This window comes from Salvia splendens, chromosome 9 (genome assembly GCF_004379255.2).
Source record: "Salvia splendens isolate huo1 chromosome 9, SspV2, whole genome shotgun sequence".
NCBI classification, from domain to species: domain Eukaryota; kingdom Viridiplantae; phylum Streptophyta; class Magnoliopsida; order Lamiales; family Lamiaceae; genus Salvia; species Salvia splendens.
Window position 1 is genome coordinate 1,714,222 of NC_056040.1, and position 27,959 is coordinate 1,742,180.

At 38.8% G+C, this 27,959-nt stretch overlaps 6 protein-coding genes and 1 non-coding gene across 7 annotated transcripts; 1 reads left to right on the forward strand and 6 right to left on the reverse strand.

Annotated features, from left to right (window-relative positions):
- Nucleotides 1–134: 134 nt before the first annotated feature.
- Nucleotides 135–1,827, reverse strand: LOC121746655 (40S ribosomal protein S23). Its single transcript, XM_042140567.1, has 4 exons — nt 1,770–1,827; nt 804–959; nt 577–703; nt 135–491 (listed from the first exon to the last, which is right to left on the reverse strand). The coding sequence occupies exons 1-4, from the start codon at nt 1,772–1,774 to the stop codon at nt 351–353; spliced, it is 429 nt and encodes a 142-aa protein (XP_041996501.1). The 5' UTR covers nt 1,775–1,827; the 3' UTR covers nt 135–350.
- A 2,518-nt stretch (nt 1,828–4,345) lies between these two features.
- Nucleotides 4,346–4,449, reverse strand: LOC121749907. Its single transcript, XR_006039714.1, has one exon. It is a non-coding gene; the product is annotated as a U6 spliceosomal RNA (small nuclear RNA).
- Nucleotides 4,450–5,806: 1,357 nt separating this feature from the next.
- LOC121749626 (protein OSB3, chloroplastic/mitochondrial-like) lies at nt 5,807–7,381 on the reverse strand. The gene has a single exon (XM_042144209.1). It carries the CDS (start codon nt 7,317–7,319, stop codon nt 6,168–6,170), a length of 1,152 nt encoding a protein of 383 aa, XP_042000143.1. The 5' UTR covers nt 7,320–7,381; the 3' UTR covers nt 5,807–6,167.
- A 2,268-nt stretch (nt 7,382–9,649) lies between these two features.
- On the reverse strand, nt 9,650–15,132 carry LOC121748073 (uncharacterized transmembrane protein DDB_G0289901-like). The gene is made up of 3 exons (XM_042142287.1): nt 14,886–15,132; nt 14,517–14,792; nt 9,650–9,654 (listed from the first exon to the last, which is right to left on the reverse strand). Exons 1-3 carry the CDS (start codon nt 15,130–15,132, stop codon nt 9,650–9,652), a joined length of 528 nt encoding a protein of 175 aa, XP_041998221.1.
- A 1,632-nt stretch (nt 15,133–16,764) lies between these two features.
- Nucleotides 16,765–17,778, forward strand: LOC121746665 (cell number regulator 8-like). The gene is made up of 3 exons (XM_042140578.1): nt 16,765–17,133; nt 17,236–17,444; nt 17,522–17,778. The coding sequence occupies exons 1-3, from the start codon at nt 16,851–16,853 to the stop codon at nt 17,753–17,755; spliced, it is 726 nt and encodes a 241-aa protein (XP_041996512.1). The 5' UTR covers nt 16,765–16,850; the 3' UTR covers nt 17,756–17,778.
- Nucleotides 17,779–17,798: 20 nt separating this feature from the next.
- On the reverse strand, nt 17,799–19,690 carry LOC121746666 (DNA-binding protein S1FA-like). Its single transcript, XM_042140579.1, has 2 exons — nt 19,553–19,690; nt 17,799–18,205 (listed from the first exon to the last, which is right to left on the reverse strand). The coding sequence occupies exons 1-2, from the start codon at nt 19,595–19,597 to the stop codon at nt 17,990–17,992; spliced, it is 261 nt and encodes an 86-aa protein (XP_041996513.1). The 5' UTR covers nt 19,598–19,690; the 3' UTR covers nt 17,799–17,989.
- A 5,123-nt stretch (nt 19,691–24,813) lies between these two features.
- Nucleotides 24,814–27,329, reverse strand: LOC121746848 (L-type lectin-domain containing receptor kinase VIII.1-like). The gene has a single exon (XM_042140790.1). The coding sequence runs from the start codon at nt 27,137–27,139 to the stop codon at nt 25,010–25,012; it is 2,130 nt and encodes a 709-aa protein (XP_041996724.1). The 5' UTR covers nt 27,140–27,329; the 3' UTR covers nt 24,814–25,009.
- Nucleotides 27,330–27,959: the final 630 nt, after the last annotated feature.

Sequence of the window (27,959 nt, forward strand, 5' to 3'; positions counted from 1 at the left end):
ATTGATTTTTTTTAACTTTTATTCCACCTAAAAACTTTTGTAGATTGAATAATAAAACACAAGGAGAGCCAAGTTTTTTTGTACTTAATTAATAGAAAAGAATGTAAAAACTCAAAAGGTATAAATGAGCTAAATGAGACAAAAGAATATATCTAAATTACTTAAAATACTGATCACCGAATTATCCAATCGAACTTAAAACTAATAATAGCCAACAAAATTCACTGAATACTTGTTCATGAACTCTCTTACATGTAACGAAATAGAAGTTTGACATAAACTGAAGAAAGAAAAAAAAAGAGAAAAACCAAGATTCAGCATTTCATCAAAAACATTAGCAGCAAAATCACTTAAGATCTAGGCTTCTCCTTCTTCTCCTTGAAAAGGGCAAGGAGGGAAACGCCAGATACTTTCACCACCTTAAATCTAACCCCGGGAATATCTCCCACAGCATGACCCTTCCGTCCGAATCCGGCAATCAATACTTCGTCCTGCACATATAAAATAAAGTTTAGCCAGAGAAGATGAAAAACAATGATAATCCAAAAGATAGAGTAACTAGTTATGGGTACCCACATTTTCTTCGATGTAGTTTAAGCAACCATCGTTAGGTACGAAGGCAGCAATCTTCTTTCCGTTCTTAATAAGCTGAACTCTAGCACATTTACGAATGGCAGAGTTAGGCTGCTTAGCTTCAATGCCTCTGCGAACACAGAATAAGATTTTATGTCAGTTTCAATTATTCACAAACAGAATATGTGTAGGTAGAATAAAATCATTTGACTTCATATATGAAATCTAACATCTTCTCCAGCACGATGCCCTTAGCATGAGACGATCCAGCGAAGGGTTTTTTCCATTCGTTTCCAAGGTGAGACTTCTTGTATGACTTGTCAGCCCACCTCTGCGTTCTGCGGTGGGACTTGAGCTTGCGCCCGGCTCCCATTCCACGTGTCTTTCTATAAAATGGTTGGTAAGAATGAGAACCCCAGTCACAAAAACCAAAATTGTATGGTAACCAATGTTCAATGAATTCAGTTGCATTTTCCATGGAATATATACAACAACAAGAGACAGAAACTACCGCGAAGCCGACAAGTGAATCACAGCCATCAATCAAAACCCTTTTTTAATCCTTAGAAAGGTTCGACAAAAATAATACACATTCCTAACAAGCTAATCATTGGTAACCTTTTTTAGTGTATCGAGCTATGATCATTGTACATACCAGTCGATTCCATGTACTTGTCTTGAAACCATACATAATTATCTAACAATTTTGGACCAAAAGCTCCAATCTCACGAGAAACCCATCGATAACTTTCCAATTTAAAGAGTTAATCAACTATGACAAAAGAGAGCCTTAGAAATCCACTGATCATAAAGTATTTTCACAACCAGCTATGAATCAGATTACAAATCTAAAACTACTAGGCAATTAAACACAATCACATAAATTTGCAGACAAACATTACTTAATCTATACATCGACAGATCTGAATGAACACCAACATCAACCAAAATCTTCCTTAAATCACTTTTTCCATCCAAAAATTTCATGCGATTAGAACTCTCAGCTTTCTCTTATCCAAAAAACAATAACCGAATCATTGCACACAAACATAAATAGTCAAAACTGAGCAAAATAGCTTCTTCAAAGAGCGAAAAGCCTCAACCAACAAAGATGTCGGAGGAGAAAAAGATACACATCACACGACAACATAAGGATAATTCAGCTAGAATTGGATAAAGAAGATGAATTAACATACCCCATTGTTGCTGATTTTTGAAAACGCAGGAACGGAGGGTAGCGCCTGAAACTTTTAGCTTGAGCGAATGACGTAAAACCCTAATTTGACAACATAATAAATAGGAGCTCAATTTTCATATTGGGCTTTTTAAGCCCATAACGAGGGACTTTGTTGGGCCTTGCTACCATTGGGCTTTTTTAAGTTTGATTTTTTATATGTTCATTTTTTGCAATATTTTGTACTTATTGATATTTTCAGACAATTTTTATTTGACGAAAGAGTGCCTCGTAGATAGTAGACGTCTTCCTTCAACCAATAAATCGAAGGATCGAGTTTATATAATCGCCAAATAAGTGGAAAAGAATTATTGATCAGTTTTAATTTATGGAAAAAATTCAAGATTCTTGATTGATATCCCCTCGTCCCATCATAATAATTTGTATTCTGTATTCCTTTTTTGTGACGTCTCACGTAAACTGGGACATTTTATTTTGTTAGTAATACATAACATAACTACCAGTACTCCAGTAGTAGTACTTTATAATCTTTTCACTTCTTTATTTTATTCTCCCCTTCACTTTTTTCTCTCTTTCACTTAACACATTATTTTCTTAAATCTCTTACCCAATAGAAATGCCTCGCTCATGGCGTGACAAATTGAGTAATTCGTAGGAGACTTTTGGTTATATAATACGCTCATTGGCCTATAATATAATGCACTTAAATATGACACATGTTATAATAAAAAAGGCAAATTACGAGAATATTAGAAGTTCGGCCATTTTCCTATTAATCTCCCAACTTTAAAAATTTATCGGAATATATTATAACTTTAACATTTTTAACAATTGTCTCGTAATCTTAGATTTGGAAATATCACGTCAATAAATTCAGATATACACGCCAGAATTTTTCTCCAGGGGGAGAGAGAGAGTTCATAACAGTTGAGCATATCAACTATACAAGATTATTACATCTAGTAACCATCTGCACTAATTCTCCTACAAATTTCAGACAAGAATATGTCTATAAAAAGTCACAAAGTGATCAAATCAAGAACTGCATGAATTATTCAAAACAATGAAACAAAACCTTAACCAACTTGATTTATGTTGCCCTTTCTTCAGCAACACACCAATCTTCCTCAGCATATTCCCATTTTTCTTCTTAGGAGACTCTCCATCTGTCTCTTCTGAGCCTACCTTCTCATTAACTGTGTCGTAGCCCAACTGCCTCAGCCGCCTTCCTCCACTGCTCCGACTGCACCTTCAGCCTCCTCATCTCCGCGTTCGCAGCATCCTTTCGCCTTTTCCCTTTTCAAGATCTCGAATTTTAGAGCCTCGTTTTCTTGATTGACGCTTTGGAGGTGTGCCTCTTTTTCCATTACGCTCGTTTGCATCGCTTCCAGCTCGGATTCTGACTTCCAACACGACTTGCCAGCTTCCTCAATCGCCTCACATTCCGATTCTCTGCTATCGTTCTACTAACTTTCTCGACCAACTCAAGAGCCTCTGTGAGCTCGTCTCTCAGCCTCCGAATCTCCATCGAGTGCTGCCGACGGCCAGACTTTGTCTCGGTCCTGAGCGCAACCCGAGAGCTCCTTCAGTAGGTTGTGTGTTTCCTCGAGCTTAGACGACATATATATCTGCTTCGTCCGCCTCCTGCTGAGCCTTTTTCTTCAATGACTCGGACCAGCTCAGCTCCTCCTTCAGCCGACTCGGACACCCTGCTCGGTGCTCTCTTTTTCTACCACACGACAAATGCATCAAACTAAACATGTGATGAAATTTGGATGCTTGAATCGAAAAGGTATACGCACCTCCATTGCCGGAGACTTCCCAACAACTTTACGACTGGGTGTCTGTCTTGCTCTTTGGAGATGAAAACGAGCTTCCGGGCTGCACGAGGTGTGGCACTTTGGAAAGACGTCGAGAGAGCCCGGCCTACACTCAAAAAAACACATAAAAAATGTCTCAAACATAAGAATCAACTTCATGAAGCACAAGACAAATCAAAAAACAAGCAAAATGGGATTCATAAAAGCTACACCAATGCTTTCACCACACCATATTCATACAAAAAACGCGTTCATACATAAGCTACATTACCTCGGTTTAGTGGTCTGCAGGCGAAGCTACTAGCTAAGGCGCTGCATAGATAGGCACATGTATAAAATACTAAGTACAATGGAGTAGTACTAACTAAAATACTACTAGTATAACATTGGAAACTACTAAGTACAACATTGTCTCTCTGTTAGAATAATGAAATCAAAATACTAAGTACAACATTGTCTCTCTGTTAGAATAATGAAATCAAAATGATAAGTACAATGGAGTAGTCCTAAGTAAAATACTACTAGTATCTAATGTATAAAAATTTGGAAACTCATATCTATACAACCTACAGATATGAATACATGTACAAATAAAATATTTGAGATACAAGTACTTACTAGTTTTTAGAGTTGAAGTCCAAAATATTAGGTTTTTAGTCCCTAAATTAATATTATAAAATTAAAAGGTATTCAATAAAAATAAAATAACCATACTAATGGAGTATAAAAGAAAAGAGGAGAATAATCAATATTAAAAAAAAATTTGGACCATTTCTCGATTTATGCGTGTCATCCTTGCGTAGGGGCCATGCTAATCTTCTCTGTATCATTCCAATTTTATCAGATGTCCCCGAAGGGCACAGCATCCTCTTGCTCTGCTGCATATAAACTGCATAATCTATTGTCAGGAGTTAGAAGTTCGAGTCGGCTGTAGCAAACTATTCAAATTTAATAGTATTGCGGTAAAAAAAAAAGGAACGCTATTGCATATACTTAAATCTCTACTTAAATCATATACAACTATAAATGTATGTTGTTGTAAATTCAATCATGTTGTAGTTTATGATTGGAAATGTTTAGTAGCTTACTAATACTTCACCACAGTGATATCTTGTAATGGAACAAAGATTAATGGCCCAAATTTATTAAGTACTTCTTATTACTCATTCCGTTTTTTAAAAATATCAACTATTTTCATTTTGAGCCGTTCCTTAAAAATAGAAATTTTAGAATCTTTCTATTTTAGGACATGGACCCCACAATTCACTAACTCTACTTTTACTACTTTTTCTCTTCTTCTCTCTTACTTTACTCATTTTTCTTTTCATCTTTCTTACTTTCCCAATTTTTCTCACTTACTTTACCAATTGTGCATTAAGACTTGTGTCGTTTCAAATGTTTCTATTTTTTTTAATACGGAGGGAGTATTATTATTTTGCTTAGATTTCCTTCTTTATCAATTATTTTGTTATAGAAATTATTGAAAATATATCGAGCTATATCGTGGTGATATAAAAAGAACATATAATCCAAGTATATTTACATCAATTTCAATTATAGGTTAAATCAAATTAAAGCTTTTAATTGTTCAACAATCCGTTGTTGTCCAACGGTTAGGATATCTGGCTTTCACCCAGGAGACCCGGGTCGATTCCCGACAACGGAACTTTCTGTTTTTTTGTCATTTTTTTGAGAAAAAAGTTAATAATTGGGAAAATAGAATTTAAATCACCTAATTTAAAGCTGAAAAGGTTTCACAACTAATGTATGCAATTTATTTTGTGTTAGAATATTCGGATATAACAAATACTCCAATATTCTTGAGTTCTCTTATAAAAGGAGTAAGTTGAGAATAACAAAGTCGCACAATCTAACACGGATAGATTTTTGAGACTTTGCCATAAAAGTATACAAATTTTATAAATGTGATCAAAGCTAGAATTAATAAGATCAAATGTGAGTTTATATGAATAGGGATGAATATATACAAATATAGAGCTTATGTTTCTAAACTCAACATTCAAGGTCATTCTTTATGGAAACTAAATCACTATAAAAGATAACCCCATCTATTCGGAAGTGTGATAAATGGCGAGGCCAAAGGTCACGGGTTCGAATTCACAGTGACCATTGTTTATTTATCATTTAAAAAGATTACTCCATTCTTTCAGAAATACAAATCACATATTCTCTTATATGCTAAACCACACCACAAAAATACAAACAAATATCATAAGAACAAAACCAGAAACCACAATGAATCAAGATTTTTAAAAAAGTAAAAGACAACCATCTGCAAAAGATGATTACTGACAACTCATTAGTCATTACACAATCATTCAAGATCAAAACATGGCAGATAAGATCAACTCCCACCAAGAACTAATAAGAGAAGAAGACACATTCTTGGATTTAGATTTAGATTTAGATTTCTCAGCTATCTAAAGACCAAATCATTGAAAATTCATAGCATCAAATTCTCAACACTAAGCAATTACCAGTAAGGAAAGCTTAATATGCACCAATATCCATCTAGCTTAAGCATCAACTTCATCACTCAAGCACAAAATATCTACTAATCATGTTGATGGTGGCAACTTAGACAACACCCATTCTGGTGAACCGCGAAGCCACAGTGCCTTCTGCGTCTCTTTATGCTTAAAGTCGGGCGCATTGGGGTTTCGCTTATTTTCCCTATTATCCCACCATTTACTAGGATTCTCCACCAAGTCTTTCCAAGAATCCTCATCCTTACCACTACCCTTCCTCTCACCACCACCATACCCTGCTCCCGGCACGAACTTCGCCTTCACAACCGGAACATCAAATTCCAACTTCCCAATTCCCGGCAGCACCCAGTTCGGAGCACTGTTGACCCACAGCCCATCACCGGTCTCCTTGTGCTTAAAATCGGGATGTTTCTCCTTAACCAGCCCCTTCGCCTTCTGATCCCGATAATCCCACCAAAGCAGGGAGTTCTTCACAAGATCCCTCCACAAATCCAAACCCCTATCCCCATCTCTCTTCTTCTCTAGTTTCACCTCACCAGATCCCGGCATTGCTCCCACATTCGACTCCACCTTCGCAGAACCCGACCCCCAATTCGCCTCACCCGAAAATCTCTCCACTTTGGCATCTTCCACCGCCTTCTCCCACTGCTGATCAAACTTCTCATCAACCACTCCCTCCACCACATTCTTCACAAAACCCCCTTTCGCAAACCCTTCGACAAAATTGAGATTTTCCCCCAAAATATGAAGCTTTCCCCAACCATCGCTCTTGGCAAAGCGCGGCAGCAGCGGCTCCGAGCTCAGCTGCCCCGACACGAGGACGCAGTCGTTCTGCTTCACGTGACCGGCCACAACGTGGGCCAAATCGCCCTCGAACACAACGGGGATCAACAGAGGAACATTTCCACCGCCGATTTCCTGAGAAATGGCGGTTGAGGCATAATGCTTCCCGCCGGGGAAAGTGTCGAATTGAACAGGAGCCTTCACGTATCCGACCAATTTCACAAAATTAACAACTTTTGCTTGATACGGAATCTCTAGCGGCTTGGGCCAGACGATCACGTCGCCCGTCGGTTTCGCGATTCTGTCGGAGAAATTTGGGGGTTTAGGGTTGAAGGGTTTGGGGGGTTTTGAGGTGGCATAGGAATTCGATTGAAGGAGGGAAGAAATGGAGGAGAGGCGGATTCGGCCGAATAATTTTGCTCTGAAATGTAAATTCATGGTTCACAAATAGAATTGGGGGCTGATAAGAACTAGGGTTTATCAATGGTTAGAATGGGGATTTATACAAAATTTTTATTCAATTATTTTAAAGAAATCATATACCCCCAATATCAATTCAACATATTTCCGAAATTTTGAAACTTTGGAATATTTCATTTATTTCGATTTCGATTTCAATTTCATCTATCAAACGATTAATATAATGATTAATCTTAATTATGGTCTTTTTTTAAGTTTTTTTTTTAAAATTTTTTATCATAGGTTGACATGTATACTAAACATATTCTAAAATTATAAATGAATCCGAACTAAAAGCTGATTGGTACATATAGATGATCAATGCTTTGCAATGTTATTGCGTTTAAGCATCCAAATGTAAAGATCAAATAAAGAGTGAGATGAGTTTTAAGTTTTCATGGTGGGAAGGAAACACTTAGAAAACAGAAACAAATCTGTTGATGAGCCAAGGTGGTCATGAAACTTTGTCATGCTAAAAAAAACCAATAAAAGTAAATACATACGCTACTACGTACTGAAAATATATTACTCCATCCGTCTCGCACTACTCGCACCTTTCCTTTTGGGCATGGAGATTAAGGAATGAGTAATAGACAAAGTCAACAATTACAGCTGTATGTCTAAATTAAATGGAAAGAGTGCAAATAACTTGGGACGCCCAGGAAGAAAATAAGTGCAAGTAGTGCGGGACGGAGGGAGTATTATTTAAAAGAAGTGCAACGTTTAGCTTGAAAATTGATACTATAAGCTTTTTTGGATTGTCAATGAGCTAGCTAGATATATTGTGAGAATGTGAGTACATTAACGACCTCCAAATTTTGTACAAGCCTAATCCTAGACATAAACAGGGAATGATAATACTACTATAAGAAGAATATTCCATATCTTATACCAAGTCGTAGTGATATGTTTATATATGGAGTACTAAAAAGAACTAACAAACAAAGAATTATAACCTGCCTAACTTTGTACAGGTTGCCATTTGCCAAATCACATGTCACAATAATATTACAACAACCATAATTTATGTATAATGGAGTGAAAATTTTGATAGTGGATTAAAGCTTAATTTGAAGTCAAATTTTCATGTTATTGCATTGACTAAAAGAAAATTTCTAATTTCATTTTCCCACTATTCAAATTTGAAAGTTCTCTCAATGTCTCCACGATTCCTCGACTTCCGCGACCCGATTCCCACCATTTCTTAAGATATCTGAGTTATTTTTTTATTATATTTATTGATTATCTCAATTTTTGCCTCTAATTTATATACATACATACATACACCTTAAATAATACTAGTCCTCCATAAACATTAGGTAAGCATACCATATCCAAATAAAGAATGTAAGTCTCCTTGTTCTCATCTCTCAATAAAAGTTCTTGCCAAAGAACCGAAAGTACCTCATAAATAAGCAACAAACATGCCACCCACGATTTACACCCAACCCCATATATATTATATAAATGCATATCAAAAAATTAAATCTTCAAATTAATTTACTAACAATATAGATTACCAAATACTACCAATATAAATAGTAAGTGAAGATGAAAGCTTTATCAATGGCGATACTGAGCCCGGGGCGGCCGGATAACTTCCTGCCGCCCTCGCGGGGCAGAAGCAGATCGTCGCGCTCCGCCCCCATTCTTTACAGGGGCGGAGAAGTGGAGAGCAGCGCCGCTCAAGAGCCTTGCTCTCCGAAAGTGACATGCATTGGCCAGGTCCGGGCGAGGAAATCCCGGCGGCGGCGGTGGAGTTTTTTGGCGGGAGGGAGAAGGGTTTTGCGTAGATGGGTTGTGTTTTTGAGGAGCGGTTACTGTAAGAGAGTTGATGCGGTGGCGGAAGTGGGAGGTTCTGGAAAGTTCGAGAATGTTCTTGGGGTTGCGGCGGAATCAGGAATATTCGGAGAGGAAGGTTCGGGGAATCCGAGGAATCTTGATGATGCGAGTGTTGGAGATTCGGAGGGAATCGCGGTGATGGTGACGGGGTGTGGTGGGGATTCTTCTTCTTCTTCTTCTACTACTTGTAGAGCTTTGTCGTTAGGGGAGATATTTTTGAGAGAGGATGTCGGTGGAGGCGGAATCGGGAATATTCGAATCAGGGAATCTGAGTGGTAGTGTTCGAGATTCGGAGGGAATCAAGGTGGAATCTTTGATGCGGACGAGGTGTACATCGGAGCCAGCGGGAATTAGAGAGAGGAGAGGAGTGATTTAGAATGACGCAAAATATGTGTATTTATTGTGAATTTTTTTTATTTGTTTTTTGCTTTATTCGTGGTGGATGATATACAACATAATTTGCGTTTTTAGCCTAAAAATGTAAGCACATTATTTAGAGTTTTTAAGTCTGATTTGGTTTGTTGATGTTATTATGATGCACTACTCCCTCCGTCCCTTAAATATTGACACACTTTGACCGGGTACGAGTTTTAAAAAATGTAATGAAAAGTGAGTGAAAAAGTTAATTGAAGGTGAGTCCTACTTTTAAATATTAATTTATAATAAAATGGGAGTGTGAATGAGTTGGTGGAATGTGAGGTCCATTACAAAAAATGGTAAAAAGTGAAATGTGACAAATTTTGTAGGATGGACGAAAATAAATAAGTGTGATAATTTTTTAGGGATGAATGGAGTATAACCTAAAAGAGGTAGGAGTACATATACAACAATAACATCAAACATTGATGATGTTGTTTGGTTTTGTTATTATTTGGATAATGGTTAACTATATTTGTTAATTCATAGCTTTGAACATATTTGAATTTGTGAAAAAAATGGATTGTTACATTTTTTTATTTGACTACAGGTGTACTGAACTCTGCCTTTGGCGGAATCCGACTAATCTTGCTCGAAGTTATCATAACTTCGCGCTGCCAGTTGCGCTACAACCAGTTGATGGATTCAATCATTTTTTATAATAAACGATATTTAAGTGACAAGTATCCAATCATTTTTCTACGAAAAGACTACTATACACATACCCAAAAGGTAATTTATGTATAAAGAATGAAGTGTGGGTTAATTATTCATTGGATTATTTTTTCATATAAACTCAAAAATTTAGATTATTTAATCCAGTTTAGTTGCACCCAAATGCATGAACAAAGACTCAACGGTTGAGACTAGTTGACAGTGACCCTTTGTTTTATTTTCAGATCATAAATCGAAAACAATGTTTGGATTTTAGTGCGGACTTTCATCTTATAATGTCATATAAATATGTCTACTCAAATTGATCGATTTATTAAATCAATTATTTGTTTCTTGAAGTTTATATGTACATCGAATATCTCCACCCAATAACTAAAGATGAATGGATGAAATAAAATAGTAATGAAGTAATTAATTATGCTATGGCGTCATAGGAAGCCCAAAAATTTGTGTAAATACAATTTCAAATGTTGATATTGTTAAATGGTATAGACAACATATTTAGAGAAGAAAGCAATGAGAGAAGATTATTGTATTTTGATTGAATGATGAAATGGTACTCAACACCCATATATTTATAGGGATGTTGGTGACTTTTGAGATCCTACAATAAATATATATTCATGGAACTACACTACTATTGGAACAATGCATGCACATCTTCAATGCTTCTTGGAACTCTATTCTTCTTTAATGCTTATTGATACTTCCCCTTTTCTCAACACTCCCCCTCAAATTGAGTGGTGGGATCTCCAAAACTCAATTTGGAAAGCACATCTTCAAAGCTCCTTGAGTTGACTGCTTTAGTTAGGATGTCGGCAAGTTGATCCTCAGAGCGAACAAAAGGGAGTTCGACAATCCCATTCTCAATGTTTTCTTTGATGAAGTGTCTGTCAACCTCCACATGCTTCGTTCGATCATGTTGTACTGGATTTTGTGAGATGCTTATAGCGGCTTTGTTATCACAATACAACTGGCACTTGCTTGGAGGGAGATTAATCTCTTTCATCAATCTCCTTAACCATAAAATCTCGGTCAACCCACTTTTAATCCCACGAAATTCTGCTTCGGCACTCGAAAGAGCCACCACCTTCTGCTTCTTACTTCTCCATGTTACCAAATTACCTCCAACAAAGGTAAAGTAGCCTGCTGTAGACTTCCTATCGTTTGGGTTCCCTGCCCAGTCAGCATCTGTATAACCATGAATCTCAAGATGCCCATTTTTAGCGAACAACACTCCATGCCCTGGAGTTCCCTTCAAATACCGACAAATCCTAAGTGCTGCCTCCATGTGATCTGTCTGCGGCTTATGCATGAACTGACTTACGACCCCAACTGCATAGGCAATATCTGGCCTAGTGTGCGAGAGATATATGAGTTTTCCGACTAGTCGCTGATATCGACTACGGTCAGCCAACTTGGCTCCTTCTCTGATTTGTAATCCGTGATTAACCGCCAGAGGAGTGTCTGCTGGTTTACATTCCAGTAGGCCAGTCTCTGCTAGGATGTCCAAGATATACTTCCTTTGTCGCAGAAAAATTCCTTTGGTTGACCTTAGCACTTCAATCCCAAGAAAGTACTTGAGATTCCCCAAGTCCTTCATCTCAAATTCCTGAAAAAGATTTTTCTTTAATTCCTCAATCTCTTCTAGGTCGTCACCTGTAATAATCATGTCATCAACATATATGATTAAACATGTGATCTTGTCACCCTGCTTCTTAAAAAATAGCGTATGGTCTGAATTGCTCTGTGTATATCCATAGCTAATCATTGCCCCAGCAAACTTCCCAAACCATACTCTTGGAGATTGCTTCAATCCATACAAGGTCTTCCTCAATCGGCACTCTTCACCTGCTTTAAAATCTGTTGCAAAACCTGGGGGTGCCTCCATGTAAACTTCTTCTTCCTTCTTCAACTCTCCATGTAGGAAGGCATTCGTCACATCAAACTGGTGTAATGGCCAGTCCCTATTAGCAGCAATGGATAACAACACCCGAATTGTGTTCATCTTAGCTACTGGAGAGAAGGTCTCAGAATAGTCAACTCCATATGTCTGAGTATAGCCTTTTGCGACAAGTCGTGCCTTGTACCTTTCTATCGAGCCATCAGGTCTTCTTTTGATAGTGAAGACCCATCGACAACCCACTGGTCGTTTCCCTTCTGGTAGAGCACATTTCTCCCATGTGTGGTTTCGAATCAGTGCATCAATCTCTTTCTTCATTGCTTCCCTCCAATGCTTGAATTTCATAGCTTCTTCCCATGTCTGTGGTATTTCTTCTTCCTCATATAGTGCATTCTCGAAAGCCCGAGCCATCTCTGATAAATGGCCTTTGGCTAGGTTCACAACAGAGTACCGCTTTTTCTTGTCAATCCTCTCTGGCGTATACCTTTTGGGTGGAACTCCTCTGTTTGACCTTGGTGGAAGTATGTACCTCCCAGTGTCAGGGTCAACTCCTTCGACCTCGACTTCCTCAATTTCCCTTTCTTCGGCCTCAATTGAATTTTCTTCTGCACTTACAGTGTTAGCCAAACAATTATCTGTATCCACAGGATTACTTACATTGGATAACCTTAACGGAGAAATATTTGAGGCGATGCCACTTTCTACGATGGACTCTACCACATCAGAGACTTGCTCAGCGGAATTGCTTACTGTTTTCTCTGATAGATCCGCATCAGGATTGCTTGGCGTTGGCAGTGGCATTGAGATCCAACTTAGCGGGTCCGTATCATTGTTATCCCTAACATTACTCTCCCCCTGACCGCTAAGATGGGTAAAGAAGTACTCAGTTTCAAGAAAGTTGCAGTTCATTGTAACAAACATCCGGTTGGACTTTGGATCGAAACACCTATACCCCTTTTGATTTACCCCATATCCTACAAAAACGCATTTGATAGCGCAAGGGGATAGTTTAGTTCTTTCATGTTTAGGAATGTGGACAAAAACGGAGCATCCGAAGACGCGAGGTTCAAGAGTCAAGGGCGGAGGAATTTTTGTGAAGGTGGACAAGACTTGTAGAGGAGTTTTGTGTTTGAGAATACTTGTGGGCAATCGGTTTAAGAGATAGGCTGAGGTGGCAATGGCTTCTGGCCAGAAGTGTTTCGGGGCTTTTGACTCTATAAGCATAGAACGAGTCATTTCGAGGAGAGATCGATTTGTCCTTTCAGCCACACCGTTTTGTTCGGGAGTATGAGCACATGTGGTTTGGTGTATAAGACCTTTGTTTTGGAAGAGTTGTTTCATGGTAGAATTAACGAACTCCCCCCCATTATCTGACCGAAGGACCTGAATGGTTTTGTGAAACTGAGTTTGGATAAGGTTATAGAAATGGGTAAAGTGTGACAAAACTTCAGATTTTTGTTTCATGAAATATATCCAGGTCATGCGAGTGCAATCATCCACAAAAACTAAGAAATATCGAAAACCTTGCCCCCCAATAACTGGTGCGGGCCCCCAAACATCAGAGTGTACTAAGGCAAATGGGGTTTCAACACGAGTATTACTTAATGGGTAAGAGTTCCGATGACTTTTGGATAAAAGACAAGTTTCACAGTACATGTCATGCTTAGGAATAATACTAGGAAATAACAATTTTAAGTAACCGATAGATGGATGACCCAAGCGCCGATGCCAAAGCCAAGCTTTCCGGTCAGCTGATCCGTGAGTTAACATGGCAGTCCCTTTTTGAGCTATCTCATCCACATAGTAAAGCCCATCACGTTCAGTGCCACGTCCAATTATCTCTCCGGTTCGGATATCCTGCAACAGACAAAATTGTGGCTGCATTAGTAACGTACAATTCAATTCCTTTGTGACATGACTAATGGATAATAACTTATGAGACATCGAAGGAATATATAGACAATTTGATAACTGCAAAGTTGGGGAAATGTTAACGGTTCCAGCCCCCTCAACCACCGTAAATTCCCCATTGGCAGTTTGGATATGAGATTTTAGAGGTTTCTGAAGGTTGGTAAGGTCTGAGGCATCATATGTTATGGTATCGGTTGCCCCACAGTCAAAAATCCATTTATCATTTTTCTCATGGCCATTAGATACTGCACACACAACTCCAAGCTTCTCGAGAGGCTGAAATCGATTTTGGCAAGTGGTTTGGGAAATTATGGAATTTTCAGGAGATTTGGGGGCTAATTGTGACTGAGAATTTTGGTGGGGTAAAACCTGCAATTTCCCAAAGATTTGGGGGCTTCCAATAAAAGAGCCCCCTAACCCTAATCTACCTGAATCAGGCGCCGCCTCTCCCCTCATCAATTCTTCACTCCAATCGTGAATTACACTCCCACTTCCGCTGGCAACGAAGTTTGCTGCCCCGGTTGTGTTCGCCGGCTGAGCAGCTTCATTTCTGGTCCTTCCTCCTGGCTGGACAGCACCGGCGGTTTGCACGACCCCCTGCACGGCGTTGCCTCCGTCGCCTCCAACTGCTGTGGCGGCGTGCCCGCCACGGTTCCAGGGTGTTTGCGGTTGCGGCGGCTTGCCGTGCTTCTCTTCCCACCAATCTGGATATCCAACTAGTTCAAAGCATGAATCTTTTGTGTGTCTTTTCCGTTTGCAGTAGGAACACACCAATTTTGACTTGTCTTCTTCATCACTTCGCCGATTTCTATCATTGCCACTGCCGCGAGCACCACTGTTGCTGCCGCGACCACCACCGTTGCTGCCGCGACCGCCACCCCGAGAGCCGCCGGTAGGGTTCTGCCACCCTCGGATGGCGAGGCCAGTTCCAATTCCATCCATGGCAGCTGCTCCGCCGGTGTTTGCCTGTTGTAGCACTCGGAGTCGTGTCTCCTCCTGCTGAATCAGGTTGTACGCATAGTCGACGGAGGGAAGCGGGTCCATTTTCAGTATCTCCCTCTTAGTTGTTTCATATTTGCTATCAATTGCATAGAGAAACTGACATACTCTCTGATCTTGTATGAATTTGTTATGAATCTCCATATCCTCTGGACATTTCATTGGGTTCGTCTGTTTTTGGTCGATTGAAATCCAGATCTCTCCCAACCGGCTCCATATTTCTTCTAATGAACTGCTTCCTTGTCTCAGTGTGGTTGCTTTGAACTGAAGATCATACACCTGGATTTTATCTCTTCCGCTCCCATATGTGACGGCCAACGCATCCCATATATGCTTTGCCGTCGGATGTTGTGAAACTCGACTGACCAGTCGAGGCTCAATGTTTTGTACTAACCAAGTGATCACACAGTGATCGGCTTGTTCCCATTGTATGAAGGCTGGATCGGTTCGCGGTGGGGAATGAGGCACTCCGGTGACGTGAGATACCATTCCCCGACCGCTTATTGCCGTCTTCATCAATACAGACCAAAGGGCGTAATTTTCTCCATTCAACTTATTCCCACCAATGTGGAGGGGCTGCGTGTCAATTCTGAATGGCATGGCAGCTGTTTCTGGTGGATTTGGTTGGTTCATCGCAAAACTATTGCGCATAAAGTTGGCAAATTGCCGGGCAAATTCATCTGCCATAGATGAATCTGAGGTTTCGGTTACTATATAGTTGTCATTTGACATTTTGGCTTATGGTTATAGGTACAGCGGAAAAAGGAAAAACAAAAAAAACGGGAAGGGGCCGAGAAAGGTATCAAGGACGATGATGATACCTTATCTGAGTCCAAACCCGCTCTGATACCAAGTTAAATGATATAGACAACATATTTAGAGAAGAAAGCAATGGGAGAAGATTATTGTATTTTGATTGAATGATGAAATGGTACTCAACACCCATATATTTATAGGGATGTTGGTGACTTTTGAGATCCTACAATAAATATATATTCATGGAACTACACTACTATTGGAACAATGCATGCACATCTTCAATGCTTCTTGGAACTCTATTCTTCTTTAATGCTTATTGATACTTCCCCTTTTCTCAACAGATATACTATATAGGTTTATTATATAAAATCATAGTCAAATGCAATTATAAGTAGGATGCACGATCAACAACAAAATTGCATCATCTCCATTGAATCGGTGACATTTCGACAAACAATTAATAAGTGTGACTTTTCCAATTATAAACCAAATAAATTTTCACGATAGAATATCTTTTTGATTTGTAATAAATTTAAAACCCAACATGACTATATTTATTTTTAAAGAAATAAAAATTCTATTTTATTAGTAGACTTATTTCGAATACTTTGCGACTTTTTTTCTCACAAAATATAACTCAAAATACATACATCCAAGATATTAATAAACACCAATATTGATTAACACATGTGACTTCCAAAATTCATGGGTTGATCATAGATATATATAGGAATTACAAAACATCAATATTGATAAACTATTCCTGCGGATTGCCGCACACAACCGTTGTTCATTCATTGTGTAATAATGTTAAAAAGTAAAATGAACTAAATCAGGAAAGATATAAAGAGAAATCATTGTAAATGATTCAAATGAGAGATAGAGCTTCTCAAGCAAGCCCACCTCTCAAATTTCTTCTCTAAAATTTTGTACTACAAATTATAAACACAACCCTTTTCTCTTTTTTATGTGTGTAAATTTTTGTGTAATTATAATTTGAAAATATGGCCAATTATGATCTTGTACCGATTCAAGAAGAAGTAGGATTAGAAACTGAGGTTGAAATGAAATCTTATGGCGGAGAGAAAAAGCACGAAAGGAAGCCCTCCACCGAGGCCGCCGGCAAGAAGCATGAAAGGAATCCCTCCACCGGGGCTGCCGGCAAGAGTGGCAGAGCTCCTCCGTCCGCGGCAGCGGTGAGTAGGGTGCAAACGAATGAATGGGAATCCGGCATCTTCTCATGTCTTGTTAAGAATGATGAGTTCTACAGCAGTGATGTTGAAGTTTGTGAGTATTTCATTTTTGCATTTACCGATTTAGACACGAACCCCGACCTATTGGTTGAAGAAAAAAATATCTTAGCAATTAAGTTGCCTTTTATCTTAACAGGTGTACTTGGGTGTTACGCGCCTTGTGTGCTTCACGGGAGCAACGTCGAGAGGCTAGGATCAAAGCCGGGGGCTGCGACCTTCACTACTAACTGCTTGCCCTACACCGCGCTCTGCTTACTCGGTAACTGCTTCTTCGGCTGGAATTGCTTCTCTCCGTGCTTCGCCTATCCCAACCACACGGCCATTCGCCATAGATTCAATTTAGAAGTATGTTACTTTCCACCCTCTTTTTCTTCAACTTCCCTTACACCACCTCTCTAATTCTCCATTTTTACACACACCAGGGCAACGGTGAGGCCACGGCCAAATCCATAGGCTGCTTGGAAAACATCAGGATGCATGAGACACAGCGCGAGCACTGTGAGGCCGCCTGCGACTTAGCTACGCACATTTCATGCCATCCCTGCGCCCTTTGCCAGGAAGCTCGCGAGCTGCATCGCAGGCTACCTCACCCGGGGTTCACAGCCAAACCTGTGATCGTGATGCTTCCACCCGGAGAGCAATCGATGGGCCGCTGAGCCTAGAGGGTTAGATCATAAATCTAGTGTATATACATATAAGTTTAGGATTAGACAGACCTCATGATATTTGTATAAATAGTTCAACTTCATATTTAGACAAAGTCTTAAACAAAAATGCAATTTAGTCTAACGACGAAACAGCTAGGAAATTCGAACGAGAGGCCTACATGGTGCAACAGTATCTCAACAACAACATGAGGTGTTTGAAAGGAATACAACCCGTTATCACGTCTATTCTCCAGGAGCTGATACACCTTGCTTGAGTCGTTCTTTCTTCATCTTCTTCTTGGAGACGGGCTTCTTTTTCTTCGGTGGCAAGGTCTTTTGGGCGTAAGTGTAGAGCATGTAATTTCCAACAAGGAATGACAAGAGCAGCCCTCCGATGACAAGTAACACGATCAAACCTGGGTTGAACCCTTGAGCTGCACCATCACGGGCTGCATTTTTCTGGCAGATGAAAAATATGAGTTAGACGAATCCCGACCGAAAGTAAGGTGTAACAAAGATAATATTAGAGAGGCTTCACAGAAACTAGCAGTGACATAATAGTCTAATCCAAGATATGCTAAAGATGAACGGTCAGAACGGATTAACTGGTTATATCACACGAAAAACATATCCACCTGTTTTGTTACGAAAGAATATCCCAATGCACTTGTGGAAACATAAGAATCGTTGATAAAAAAACTCCCTCCACCATCTTAATGTGAACAAGTAATAATAAAAATGTATGCGGGTAGAAAACTCTTGATGTGAAACTATAGAGAAATTCACAATGCGCAAGTTCTGCTTAAGAACATAAACAAGCATACAAACGTAACTATTGAAACCGAATCCACTCTTCTCAAACACTAATAAACGGCTTAAATATCGGTCCAGATGTCTGCATAAAGAGATCATCAACTTAAGTAGAACAAGGATTTCCCCTTCATCTTCAAAAATGGAATTCCATAGCTATGATTAAATTATGATATACAAAATGTGAAGTTGCAACACATATAGAGTCACAAGTCCCCATAAATATGTTAAATCAACAAAATTCAATTACATTATATTATCTCCCCAAACAAGAGCTTTAAAAATTACATTCAATCTATATTTGATCATCAATTATACAATACCATGAACCAGCTTCAAGCTAATCAAACAAAAAAAGGATTTTTTTATCAATATGTGTTTCTTAATGCACACATTCTATCATTCAATTAAGCTCAAAAAAGCTTTTAGATCTTCTATCAAATAGTACAATTACTTATGTTTGTCAAAACAACCTAATGATCAATCTCAAAACTCAAATCAAGCATAAAAAAGTTATTAATTTAATCTATATCACAAGGCATAACAACATTATCCCCTATACCAAATTAATCAATAACAATTAGCTCAAAAATATAACCAGTAACAATTATTTTTTGAATAACATCAAAATTATAGCTCAAGAAAAAACATCAGAATTCACTTCAAACCCGCATGCAGAAACAAATAATCAAAATTCGAAAATTCCAAAACAGCAAAAAAAAACAATTTCCATCAAAATCCAAAAAGTAACACCACACAATTCCAGCTGATTACAATGTAAAACATAAATTCCTTCAAAACAAAGTGCATGCAATAAAAAAAATGCATCAACAGCCACCAGATCGGAGTCAGCCAGACTTCACATAAAACCACATATCAATTGCGGAAAATATTACTATAAAAACTAACTGCATTTGTTTAAGGAAAAAAAATTGATTAAAATCACAGATCTGCCAAAATCGAATTCAAATCGAAAAGAGGGAAAAATGATAATACCACGCGATCGAACGACGGAGGAACCTTGAAATCGTCTGCCCCCATTGCCGTTTTATTTATTTAAATTTTTTTCTAAAATTTCCTTTGGAAATGAATGAAAATTGGAATTATAGGAAAGGTAGGTGAAAGACTGATGAAGTAACAAAGACATAATTTCGAATTAGGTGCTTTACTTTTCTTTATTTATTAATTGACCCCAGCTCGATAAGGGGAGCTAAAGAGACAAATCAAGGCCCAATTAATAGCTTCGACATATAATAGTAGGACCTACTAATAATAATTGTCTACATAAAAATTAAATAAATGCATGAAAATATAAGCTACTCATTTGATAATTATTTTAATATAGTACTATCTGTTTGATGTGACATTGAAGGTTTTTGAGATTGGTAGAATAATAAAAGCCCCATTAGAAGATTTGAGCCTATTAATTTTAGGATAAAAAGCTATTGGGCTTTTTTATTTCTTATGAAGCCCAATTAATTTATGGTCTAAAAGTCTACTGGGCTTTCTCTTAATGAGCTTACCCTATGCTCTATTGCCCGTTATTCTAAATCTTGAACCCTAAACTCGAAACCATATTTGCGGATGTGAATACCCGATGGAGGTAATTATGGTACCCACATCGCACATCGGGTCAGGTGTGAATAGATAAAATTAAAATTTTTCGAGTATGTGTGCATGTTTTAAGAGTAAGTTCATTGGGCTCACTCTTCTTGTTTCACTTTTCCCCTTGAGGACGGATCCAAAACAATTTATTTCTGATAATAAGAAGAATATCATTTTTCTCTATGTTAGTTATCATTTCTTTTTTCTTAAAGTTGGGTATTTTTCAATTTTTTTTTCAAACACCATCACGGTGGAGGGTTAAGGCAGACCCCCAACCTGTCTATATCAAAAAACACGAAGGAAACATACATCAACCAAGTCCAAAAGTGACTCGGTCCACACAGGAGATACAGATCACAAGAGCTAACAAAGCTACAATGGTATCCCCACAGACCGGGTACTAACCATTTAACAAACGAGAAAACTAACATAATAAGCAAATAAATACAAGGATGATGAGCAAGGGTTGGCCAAGCATAGATGGGCAAAGGTTCCTTTACTATATGGCAAGTGTCATTTTTTTATATATTCACATAGTGCATATGTCTATCCAGTCACAGATCTAAGAAATGAAACTAGTAAGGTTTGACACATTGAAGAAGGCCGTTGCTAGTATTCGAGGGCAAAGGCAATGCAACAGCCGATTGCTAGCACCGGTCAAAGAACAGAAGTGAACTCCAATACTAAATGGTTGGGATGGAGCTACCCCTGCACCAGGGGATTGCCGACATCTCAAACTACGTAATTAAATGGAGTTTGTCATGCTCGTGGCCGACTCAACCTTATCTGAATCTGCCATTATATATACATGGAATGTTTATGTTATCTTTATTTCTGGTAAGGTGTAATTACTCAAAAGAATTAACTGTAGTCTCATATAGCATTGTAACAAAGTCAAACTATAACTATCTTAAATAGTGGATTTTTGTTAATGTGCAAAAACAATAAACTTGCGAAGAGAAAAGGAAAAGAATAAAATTTTTATTTATTATGCTTGTTGATTATGACTTGTGAAAGAACTGAGTAACAAGTGGAGCATGTGAAATGCTTAGTCAAGTCAGAATGATGCATGTTCACGTCCTTTATATATATACTACTCCATATCTCTTCATGGGACAAGATTCTTCGTTTAATTTGTGTGCATGTGCAATCTTATTAGTATTTTACATTATTCAACTTTCACATCATTTTGGTACCACAATTTATAGAGATGACTCAGATATAGAGCTAAGAAGGTTATAGTTGGTGTCAGAAATCAGGGATAGTATGGCGATTGTCGATGAAAATAGATGATGGGAAAGAATTGAAGTGAACCTCAATCCCGAATAATTTGGGGCGGAGCTGCTGCACTATAGGGTCGGCAACAACTCTAAATACAAAATTTAATACGTAAAATTTTATAATTCTCATGGGTTGGTGATGGGGTCGATTAACCCTCCAAGTACAACATGAAAGATGATTTGTAGTAATTCGATTTGTAGTCTTTGGAGGGAGCTAGGTACTACTACTACTTAAGGAAATCTTAAGTGGATGTTTCTTATTAGCAAAAGCAATTGACACAAGTATAGAGAATACTACTAACTTTTTATAGTAAGAGATAAATGTGGTTGGTGAAAGAAATTATTGGGTTTTTTACATAAATATAGTAGTACTCTTACTCATTGAGTTAATCTATTTTTTAAGTGACTTATACAGTGGTACTATGTAGCTATTTGGTAGGTTAGAATTGTGAATAGGATCAAAATTCAAGACTCACATGATTGAGTAATGCAAACTAGAGTCGCATAAACTCAAAAGGGTACTTGATTTCAATACTTCAGTAATTAGATGGGAAATTCGAACTTCATTTTCAAGCTATTGTTTAGATCTCTGACATCCTAAATGATGTAGGTTCTACCTAATTTTTTTATTAGTTGTACCTAAAGCTGAAAAAGTGGTGGATCGGGTCGGATCGGGTTGGGTCGAACCTTGCAATCTTTTCCTTCAAACCTGGGCGGTCTAGAAAATGGTCGGGTCGTTGAAATTTGTTATCGCCTAAATGTTGAAACGTGGTCGGATCAGGCTGGGATATACGCATTTGTTTTTACAGAAAAATTGTAATATTGGAATAGAACACAAGTTTTAATGCAAAGTTAGTAAAATATGAACGAGAAAAAGACGAAGTGGATAATATGGAAGATAGAAAGAGAAGATGTGATTAAAGTATGAGAAATAAAAGGTTAATACTACAAATTGAGAGCAGCTTTCTATTTTTAGCATGTGACTAATTTTGATGAATGGATGGAAATCTTAAGTTCGGAAAAAAGTTTGTGGGCAAAGGAAGTAATTAAATTAAATGCATTTGTTGTACTTCCTCTATCCCATGTTATTCTCATTTTTTATTTTGACTTGTTCCAAACTACTTTCATTATTCTATTTTAAGTAAGTATTAGGGTATTTTATATTAAAGTACATTAAGTGTTATTTTATTAAATGATCCATCATTACATCTAGAATACTAATTTAATTACACTAAAAAACAATCTCAAATTTACGGTTTAAAATGAAAAGTGCGGAAAACATGGGATGGAGGGAGTATGATGAGGAAGCAAACGAAAGGGTTGACGAATCAGATGTATGCGGGTACGTGCTTCGAAATTCAACAACATCCCCATTTGAACTCGATTCAATGTTGGGTATTCGTACTCGATCTATCATGTTTTTCTCCAAAAATACACACGTATATAAAAATACCAATATTTTATTTGCATAAAGAATCAACTGAAATCGTTTGATTAAATTAACACAATTTGATAAATTAGATTGGGATTAATCCATCAAAAAGGGTTAAAATTAATAAAGTTATTTAAATTGGGGCTAGATTCCGTCGGTTAACCTCTTATTATTTTTTAGGAAAAGACAAACTTTATCAATGCCGTGTTTGGCTGGTTAAAGAAATAGAATTGTTGGAAAATTTTTGTCTTTTCCAATATAATAAAATTGTCCTAGAAACATATTCATATTTTTGTAAATGAAACAAACATGATTCCAATATGTGCACTTTTTCATTAGACACAACATTTAAATATTGATAGCAATCACCAGCCCGCAACTGGTGGCTTCGTATTCTCAGGATATTTAAAACATTATTTTTAATAACTTATAGGCTCTGATAATTTAACAAATATAAATATTAAAATTTATAAAATTGTCAAGTTATTTAGACAACTGAGCTTGATGGTTAGTAATATAAATACTAGTACTTGCTAAAGAGAGAAAGAAAATAATTGGAAATATAAATGTTGCTTTTATAAATTTTATTAATCTTATGAATAAGTGTCAAATCAAATTTTATTAAACTTATGAATAAGTGTCAAATCATCATCTCTTTCACCGATCGCAATAGTAAATACCAAAGATAATAAAAAAAATTCAGCAATGGAAATAGGTAGTCAAAAACTTGATATTATAAATAACAATTTTAGAACTTAATAGACAAAGTTTGGCAACTGATAAGTGGGAATAGTATATTCTCTCACTTATATTAATTCATTCAATATATACCATATTGGATTAGACATAAAGCATGTGGAAAAAGGCCACATAAAAGACACCTTTCGAGTGAAGGCATGGCAAATCCAATGGTGCAATAGAAGAAAATAGAATAATTTTATTAGACTCATAAAAAAATACTTGAAAATCCATATATATATGTATAGCTATAGTATCTAATTATTAGTTATATGTATGCCTTTATTCAACCAATTATTGTGAATCGTTTGCGCTTTTACCAAAACTCTACTCAAACTCTTTTATTTTGCTTTTGACTTATTAGTTTCTTTGGAAAGCAACCTCCTACCTTTCTCCATTAATAAATGCCCCACTTCCATACAATACTATTTATTATTGTGTCGTAATTTAACGTTACATTATAAATGATTGTGTAATTTTTTATACGTATATATTTTATATAGTATATGTACTTATATGATTATGTGTGTGTAAATTGTTAATTAAGCATAATAATGGAAGATGTTAAAAATTTGCAATGATGGTAAGGTATGTGAACATCAAAAAATAAAATTAAAATTAAGAATATAATCGACAATGGTGTGACAAAAGGCTAATCTAAGATAATGACAAACACCATTTTCTTTGCACTTTTATAACTAATTGAGCACCTATTTTTCTTCCCTAGTATCATTATTTGAGCACCAATTTCATAACCGATTTGATTATTTGATTTGGTATCCAACTTCACACGCACATAGTATAATTTTTAGTATGTTCATGAAACACTCCAAGTTAAAAAAAATGATAACTAGGGAGTAGAATATTAATGCACAAACAACTAAAAATATGAATATCAACGAGAATGCAACCAATGTTACGTTTAGATAAAACCAAACGCTTTATTTAAAATCAACAAAAATACAGTTTTCCACCAAATAAAGGAATTATAATAAGAAATTAAGGATAATATAGATAATTTTTATGTATAGCTACAGGAGCATTTATTCTATTAAAAATCACTAGAGTTAAAGAGAATATAAGCATATAAACAAAAAATATTTTAGAATTATCGATCCACCAACCTCATCCACTAGATAAGAATGACAAGTAAATTTTATTTTTTCTACTTAATGGTAATCAAATTATAATGAAACACGAAATAATCAAATCTTGTTCTTCAAGAACAACTACTAAAAAGGCCAAAAATTGAAGATAAATTACATAAATTGCAGCAAAATTATATGCTACCAAGTACCAACAAGCCAATAAATTATTGGTGCTACTTTGTTTCCCTTTTGTAAATCACAAATCAATGAATATATTCAATTAGTGATAAAAAAGACTAAACTTTACTAGCTAGACCAAGTCTAGTCCGCCGCCGCCGCCGATGAAGCTACATTCCGACGAGGTGGTGGAGATTGTGATCATCCCATTCAAATCCGACACACTATCTTGCAATGTCAACAACAATTGTGATGTAGTAAAGCTCATTGTTGGCCTAGTGTTACTAGGCACAATGGGGACCTCAACATCCCCTAGTAGCATTTGCACCACGCCCCTCGCACTCGGCCTGAACATCGGGTCCGGGTGCGAGCAGGCGAGACCCACCTGCAGCACTCGCCCCATTGCCTCTTCGTCGTACTCCCTCCCGAGGCGCGGGTCGGCCGCGTCCATCAGCCGCCCGTCCCGATGCAAGCTCCACACCCACTCCACCAAGTTCACGCCCCTCCCGTCGAAAAATTCCTTCTCGATCGGCCTCCGCCCCGTCGCCACCTCTAACACCACCGCGCCGTAGCTGAAAACGTCGGTTTTGTCGGTCGCCCGACCGGTTATGAGGTACTCGGGCGCGAGATACCCCATTGTCCCTGCCGCGGTCGTGGCGTCCGGGGACTTGTCGTGCTCGATTTGCCTGGCTAGCCCGAAATCACCTAACCTAGCGTTGAAAGCATCGTCGAGCATAATGTTGCTACTCTTCACGTCGCGATGGATAACTTGATTCTCGCATTCTTGGTGCAAGTACGCGAGGGCCGATGCAACCCCGGTCAAAATTTTGCGACGGTTCATCCACGTCAGCACGAAGGCGGGCTCAAATAAGGCTTTATCCAAACTCCCATTGGACATAAAGTCATAGACTAGTAAAATTTCACCCTTCTCGTGACACCACCCTTGTAGCCTAACTAGGTTCCTATGCCTAAGAGTTCCGATTATCGATAACTCGGACAAGAACTCGGTCGTCCCCTGCCCGGTGTGGCTGCACCGCTTCACCGCGACAGCGCAGCCCGTCTCGGGCAAAATCCCCTTATAAACCGTGCCGAATGCGCCGTTACCGATTATCTGATCCGAATCAAAACCCTTAGTAGCTAATTTCAGATCCCTATAGCTGAATTCCTTGGGCATTTTGATCACATCCGAAGCAAAATATTCCCTTTTCTCCCCTTTCTTGAATTTCTTCTTATAGATCCATATGAACCCAACGGCGCATAATCCCAAGAAGAACGCCCCCGCCGTCGCGACCCCGGCCACCGCGCCGGGGCACATTGAGCCGTGGCATTTGCCGCCTCCTCTCGCCGCCTTGCGCGCTGCCGTCACATTGTGTGCCTCGGGTGCGGGGGACGGCGGCGGCGGGATGGAAGTTTCCGGCGTCAATGGAAATTCCAGCGGTGACGATGGCGGCGAATCCTCAGGGGCCGGCGCCGGCGGCGAGCCAAGACTCGGCCCGTCGTCGTCGAACGAGGATCGGAAGCTCCACCACTCGATCGTGTGAGCCTCGGTGCTCCCCTGAGTCGACCCGGAGAATCCGACGTACACCGAGTCACCCGGGATAGACTCGCCGAGATCGATTTCCGCCGCAATCACCGCCTCCTTCGGCTTCCGATTCGACAGCGAGACGTACACCCGGATCGACCGAGTCGACCCGGTGTAATCCACCCACGAGTTGATCGAATCGCCGCTCCTCAGCTCGACGCCGATGGACTCGAGATCGACCGACTGAGTCGACACGACCGAGCCGACATCCAGCCCGACGTGGTTGCCGTTGATGTCGCCCAATCCGGCGTCCATCGCGGTGTCGAACTCCACCGCGACAACGCCGTAGGGGTCGCCGGCGGTGGTGATGAAGCCGAGGAATTCGCCGGCGTCGCCGACGGCGGCGGCGTCGGGGGAGACGACGAAGGCGAGGCCGCCGCCGACGGAGGAGGGGTTGAGGTTGCGGACGGAGAAGGAGAAGAAGGTGGAGAAGCTGGCGGTGAGGTTGGAGGAGCGGCGGCGGAAGGGGATGGGGTCGGAGTAGAGGAGGCGGCCGGCGCCGGAGCTCGGGACGCCGAGGTCGCGGGTGAGGCGGACGGTGGCGTTGGTCCAGTGGGCCTCGCCGAGGAGCTTCACTTTGGAGAATGTGAGAGTTCCGAAGTCGAATTGGATCGCCGCCGCCGCGGAGAGGAGGAGAAGGATGACGGAAGCGAATTGGAATTCGACGGGAAGTGAAGTCATGACTAGAAATTGGAAGGGTGCATTGTATTTTGGGTTTATTGATTTGAGATGAAGAGAGGGGAAGGATTAAATCTAGTTTGAGAGAGAAAGAGAGAGTGAGGATAGAAGTAGCAGACTGAAGGTGAAGGCCTCGTGTCTAAATTTCTTACACAGTTTATGTGGAAAGATGGAGACAGCGCACCCAATTTTTTTATAACACAAATTGATGAATAAATATAACTCTATGTGTGGGGTTTAATAAGTTTAATAACATGTAAATGCTGTGTCAGATTATGCTAAATCAGGTTTCAATATTTTGTCATTTTGTGGGATTATAATCTTGTGTCGTGATTTGTAGATGGAATGAAATTTCATTGCAGCAATAGGCGATTTCGTCACATCCCCACCCTCCGGCCCAACATCATGTGAGGGGTTCAATCAGAGTACACAGTAGCCCATTAAGGGGAGACCTTAACCTACTGGCTGCCAGAAGACCATCTCTCAAGGCCTCAATACTTGTGCCTGAGAGATGGAAACAACTACATGGCAGTGGTGGGATTCGAACCCAGACTCATTGCAGCAAGAAATATCCATTCGTTGACAACTGCGTTCCCCCTGCGGGCCATGGAATGAAATTCATGTTTGATGTATTGAGTCATTGAGAGTATAGAAGAAATTTGAATGTATTACAAATATAATTTAATTAATACAGTACTTTATTTGTCCTAATAGAAATATTTTATTTTGAGCACTTATTTTTAAAAAATGATAATAAATATTTAAAGTGAAGAAATAATAAGGTAAAAGAGTGAATAAATAGTTAAAAATAGAGTAAGGTAAG

Bases quoted from the DNA above. Each gene is read 5' to 3' on its own strand.
- LOC121746655 (XM_042140567.1), bottom strand. The intron at 704-803 runs GTTAGATTTCAT...CTGTGTTCGCAG, and splicing joins GGCATCGTGCTGGAGAAGAT to AGGCATTGAAGCTAAGCAGC. The intron at 492-576 runs GTGGGTACCCAT...TTATATGTGCAG, and splicing joins TAAACTACATCGAAGAAAAT to GACGAAGTATTGATTGCCGG.
- LOC121749626 (XM_042144209.1), bottom strand. From the start codon at position 7,319: ATGAATTTACATTTCAGAGCAAAATTATTCGGCCGAATCCGCCTCTCC.
- LOC121748073 (XM_042142287.1), bottom strand. From the start codon at position 15,132: ATGGACCCGCTTCCCTCCGTCGACTATGCGTACAACCTGATTCAGCAG. The intron at 14,793-14,885 runs GTGATGAAGAAG...TTGGATATCCAG, and splicing joins CAATGATAGAAATCGGCGAA to ATTGGTGGGAAGAGAAGCAC.
- LOC121746665 (XM_042140578.1), top strand. From the start codon at position 16,851: ATGGCCAATTATGATCTTGTACCGATTCAAGAAGAAGTAGGATTAGAA. The intron at 17,134-17,235 runs GTGAGTATTTCA...TTATCTTAACAG, and splicing joins CAGCAGTGATGTTGAAGTTT to GTGTACTTGGGTGTTACGCG. The intron at 17,445-17,521 runs GTATGTTACTTT...TACACACACCAG, and splicing joins GCCATAGATTCAATTTAGAA to GGCAACGGTGAGGCCACGGC.
- LOC121746666 (XM_042140579.1), bottom strand. From the start codon at position 19,597: ATGGGGGCAGACGATTTCAAGGTTCCTCCGTCGTTCGATCGCGTG. The intron at 18,206-19,552 runs GTATTATCATTT...TTCATCTGCCAG, and splicing joins CTCCGTCGTTCGATCGCGTG to AAAAATGCAGCCCGTGATGG.
- LOC121746848 (XM_042140790.1), bottom strand. From the start codon at position 27,139: ATGACTTCACTTCCCGTCGAATTCCAATTCGCTTCCGTCATCCTTCTC.